The sequence below is a fragment of the Buceros rhinoceros genome, unplaced genomic scaffold, assembly GCF_000710305.1.
Source record: "Buceros rhinoceros silvestris isolate BGI_N320 unplaced genomic scaffold, ASM71030v1 scaffold22907, whole genome shotgun sequence".
NCBI lineage: Eukaryota > Metazoa > Chordata > Aves > Bucerotiformes > Bucerotidae > Buceros > Buceros rhinoceros.
Window position 1 is genome coordinate 3869 of NW_010424272.1, and position 4982 is coordinate 8850.

General features: G+C 48.6%; 1 protein-coding gene across 1 annotated transcript in view; it reads right to left on the bottom strand.

Annotated features, from left to right (window-relative positions):
* The window catches only part of LOC104497488 (cysteine/serine-rich nuclear protein 3-like), a gene marked incomplete at its 3' end in the record, with an annotated part of 3651 nt that extends 3151 nt beyond the window's left edge, over window positions 1-500 (bottom strand). The window contains exon 1 of the mRNA XM_010140745.1: window positions 329-500. Coding sequence (XP_010139047.1) covers window positions 329-500 — 172 coding nt within the window. The remainder of the gene's footprint in view (window positions 1-328) is intronic.
* Window positions 501-4982: the final 4482 nt, after the last annotated feature.

Consider the following 4982-nt stretch of genomic DNA (forward strand, 5'->3'; position numbering starts at 1 on the left):
CAGCAGCGCTGGCTTGGAGGCACCTGCATGAATCTGCGACCCAAGTCCTTGGGTTTCTAATCTGGGAAATTTGGACTCCAGCAAAAACATTGTAAAGGAGTGATAACTGCTGGGAGGAAGGGCTGAGGAAGACCATCCTGAGGATGCTGGCTGCTTATAAAAGCCAGATAGATTGGTATAATGACAGGGAGCCGGTGTTACAGCCGCTTCCATCTGTAAAGGTGTGTTCCAAGAGGTTTCTGCACGGTGATGACCCACAACCAGGCTACAAAAGACCCATGCAGAGGTGTGTGTGGTCCCGGGGAAAGGGGCTGCCGGAGATACTCACGGGTGAAGCTGGGCAATAACACAGAGCTGGGCTTGGGCTCTCCATGGGAGCTCTCCTCATCTGACTCCCAGCCTGAGGATGCTGAGGAGGAGACAGGGGAGCAGGAAGAGGAGGAGCAGTAGGTAGTATCATCCCCCAGCTCTTCATACTTCCTTTTCAATACTCCGCTCATGGTGACGCCGTATTTTTCATATAACTGGAAAACAAAGGAGAAAAGCAAAATAAAGCGAGGGAAATACTGGCAGTTTCTGGGGATGAGCAGGATGGCTTTAACCTGCACCAAGGCTTTGCTGAGATGCAGGTGGGAAAGGGGTTAATCCAGGTGTCAGGTAGGACATGTGCTGCTGGGGCTGGTAGGTGGCCAAATCCAGGCTTGGATCAGGTCCAGGTCCACCCGGCCATCCCAAGAAGTGCTCCCCCCAAAACCCACACCCTATACCCTCGCTGTGAACGCCTGTTGGATTTCTCTCCCATTTTACAGTGCTGCAGAAAAACTGACTGTCAGACAACGAACTGCCTGGAACCAATGCGATCGACACCAACGTTATCAAACAATAAGTGTTACATTTTGCTTACTAGTTCTTGTACGTTAACTCCTTACCCAGATCGCCTTCCACACAGTTACCGCTTTATCGTCTAGCTAATTACAGAAATAATACAGCCGGTTTGCAGAGAACAATCTGTTGGCATGATTTACTTGCTACAGCCCCCTGGGGAAACAGACTTATTAAATGAAGCACTGAAATACAAATATATCAACTGTGAAGAACAGCCCTTCTCCTCATGGTGCCTTTCAGAGTCAGTCCCCCATTCAATAAGCTATTCTTGTTTAGGCTGGGCTATGCATCAAGCATAGTAGCAATTAAACACAACGCAGCTAATTAAAAACAAAGGAGCTCTTGCTCCAGTATTACTCCTCCAGTACTTGCCTGGATTCCTAAGTTTCCTGCATGCTTTTTCCCTGCTCATCTTAAAGAAGAAAAATCAAAATAACTTTGTAGCATCTTTTAATCTTTGCTTTTGTAAAGTTTGTGGGGTTTCTGCCTCGTGAAATTGCCCAAAAGCCACACACTTTGCCTACGATAAGCTAATGGACATCAGAGCCCACCTAGGCCAGGCTGCTCTCACACAGACAACAGATCGTTTCTCCTTTCAGAAGCTGGCAAGACGCACCAGATGCCCCTGCTTCTGCAGAAGGCGCTGCCGCCTTGGTTCGAATCCCGTGAGTCATGCCCAAAGCTGAGAACTGGGCTGCTGCTGCAGGAGCGACTGGCTTTGACCCCATCCTGCCGGGCTGTAAGGCACAAACCACAGTGGGAAAGACGCAGCCCACAAACCCCCTCCAGCAAGGAGAGGGAAATACCTCAGCGTTGTGGGGTTCAGTAAACCCAGGGTAACACACAAAATCTAAAGCATCCGTAATGCTTTGATGACACCAGGACATTCAGCCATGGGACGGTGATGGCACAGATACAGGGGTGCCAGACACCCAGTCCCGGTCCTTATCCTCTCCCACCAGCTGAAGCTCCTCTACCAGCCAAATTTGTTCTTGGTAATCATAGCACTTTCTCACCCTCTTTTGTATGTCTGAAGTTAATGTAAGTCTCTGAAAAAGAAAAAAAGAAACCACTAAACCCACCCTCCTGATAGCCTGAGCGAGTGGCACAGGAACCACACGGGCTGCAAATCCTCCTAACGCTGGATGCTCAGTATCTCAAGGACGTCGCGTGGGAGCACAGAGCAGGACCGGAGCACACACGCGGTGCCCCCAGAACCTTGTGCCAGCCCCCATTAATTATGTTTACCAACAGCTTCCTGGGAGATGACCTAAAGGGTCACAAAAATCCCTGGATGAAGCAGTTCCTTGGCCTGAAGAAGTTAATCATTGACTCAATGCGCACCTATGGGTGCTGGGGAGAGGCGAGTGGCTCCATCCCTCCTCCTCCTCACAGCCCCAGAGCAGCAGGTGGTTTTTCCACAGAGGGGTGGTTGGTTTTTGGCCTTAACCCAAAACAGACAGGGAGAAGGTGGATTTGGCGACCTACCAGCCCCAGCAGCACACGTCCTACCTGACACCTGGATTAACCCCTTTCCCACCTGCATCTCGGCAAAGCAAAGCTGGCAGTCAGCCACAACACCCAAACCAGATACCTGGATGCATTTACAAACTCTTTTTTCTCCTGTGCCTTCTGCTCTGTCTCATGTTTGCTTTAAGAAACAACCAGAAGCAAATAAACCCTCCAAATCGATGGATCTGAATGAAAGCCTGGCCTGCAGCCAAAGGTTTGCTCATCCCAGGTGACTCCATCGTCCACTTGGAGAAGCCAAAAACTCTGCAAAAAATCCCACACATGGCTTGAAAGAGCATCAGTTCGTGTGGCAGAGCAATTGCTCGCTGCTCCAAAGGACACCTCCAACATTGCCAGTGAAGGATGCCACTGTCTAGCCAAGGGATGGGAAAACCAGCTCCCCAAAAAGCCTGTAGGACACACGTCCTACACCAAATGCCCTCTGAGATGCCATGTTGACCACATCCAAGCCTTGCAGGAGACACCAGAGGGTGGTGGAGCACCCAAGGCCACACTGTAGAAACAGGGATAACTCCCAGGTCTGGACCAAAAAACACCCTACCCCACACAGCACCTATTTCTACTGGGCTTTACGTGGTCTGTAGGACTGCCAGCCAAGTGAGGTGCAGCCCTCACGCTCAGGTCAGCTGCAAACCCAACCGTGCCTGTCACGAGCTGCTGGTGCTTCCCCTCAAGCCACACAGCAAGAAAAACCACCGCGTTTTCCTCAGGTGAGCTGACCGGGTGAACATGAGCACCAAGGCAGAGCCCAGGCAAGCTGCGGAGAAGATGCTGCATTTTTAGTTATTTGTTTTTACATACTATCATCGCTGATTAGCCACGTCTGGCAGCAGGATGAAGGGAGGCGTCTGCATCTCCCATCTATCAGAACCTGCCGAACGCACAGAAAACCCCACACCTTTGGCATGCTGTCTGATTCCAAACACCTATTGTTTTGTTAATGCAAAGTAGGTGTCATGCAAACATGATTCTAAATTAATGGGAAAAAGCTGATGAACCTGTTGCCCACCAGCCAAAACACATTAATTTTCCCCCCATAACACCTTCCCCCTCTTCCCCGATTTATGGCTGCGATGGTTTCCAGGTGAAGTTTTCAAATCCTTCTCAGGGGCGCTGCGTGATGAGCAGGGCTGCACCCACCGCTGTCAGCTTGTATCTGCCCCAGGAACCTCCTCCAGATGGGGGGCTCGCTGCCAAGGCAAAGGCGAGCCCCTCCTCCCCCCCTCGCCCTGGCCCTTGCAGCACAAGTCACGCCAGCGATTTGGATGGTGCTTTGCAAGCCATGTCACCAAAACTGCTGGCCACTCAGCCGAAAAAGCCCAAAGGCCAGTGCAGACACAGCGAGGATATTTTCACTGCAGCAACTCGGAAAGTAAACTTAAATCCACACTGATGTCTTACAAAGAAGTCACAAAAATGTGCACAGCAGCTTAAAGAAAAAATAAAACATATACCTATGTATCTGTGCTTGCCATTGCAAATCTCTGCAGGCACCACCGAGCGCAGGGTTCTACCACCTTCTCTCTCTCTCTCCTTTTTTTTTTTTTTTTTTTTACATAACCTGAAATAAAATAATCCTATCTTCTTTTAGTTGCCAAAAAAGACATTCTGTTCTTGGCTAAGACTTCTTACTCATCTATTTTACTGAAAACAGCTTTTGGAACAAGTACTTACATAACCTGAAATAAAATAATCCTATCTTCTTTTAGTTGCCAAAAAAGACATTCTGTTCTTGGCTAAGACTTCTTACTCATCTATTTTACTGAAAACAGCTTTTGGAACAAGTACATAATGCAATGGATCAAACCCGCAGGAATTCCTCTCTGGCACCAGAACTCCCACTATCCTGGGAATACTTTCTAACAAATATTTAGCCCAGATGTGCATTCCTTTCTTTTTCTCTCCCTCCTTTCTTTTTTTTTTTTTTTTTTTTTTTTTAAGACTTCTTACTCATCTATTTTACTGAAAACAGCTTTTGGAACAAGTACATAATGCAATGGATCAAACCCGCAGGAATTCCTCTCTGGCACCAGAACTCCCACTATCCTGGGAATACTTTCTAACAAATATTTAGCCCAGATGTGCATTCCTTTCTTTTTCTCTCCCTCCTTTCTTTTTTTTTTTTTTTTTTTTTTTTTTAATTTTTAAAGTTTGGGTGGAGGGAGTGGGTAGGTGGGTGGCTGTTGAGCTGGGGGAAGGGAATTGGATCTGCAAAGTCCCTTTTCTGGTGCTCGGCAAGTCACAGAGTAAAGCCCTAATACACTGGAATGCGAGGAATTAATGTTTGAACTATCCTCCTCTTGGACGCCATCTCATCAGTAAAGATCTCGAGTAATTCAGATTTCAGAAGGTTTGGCATTTGTTTAGCCAAGGGCAGAGGAAGGCAGCTAAACCCCCGTGTCCAGTGGGCCGGTTTGTAAGAGAAGGCACAGAGAGACAGGGCAGCTTGGCTCTGTGCGAAGCGCGTGAAGACGTTTCGGCGTGTCTTTCGGGTGGTGCGTGCACCAGGCAGGCGAACGCGACGCGGAGAGCAAGGCCGAGGAAACTTCACCCACGAATCCCGC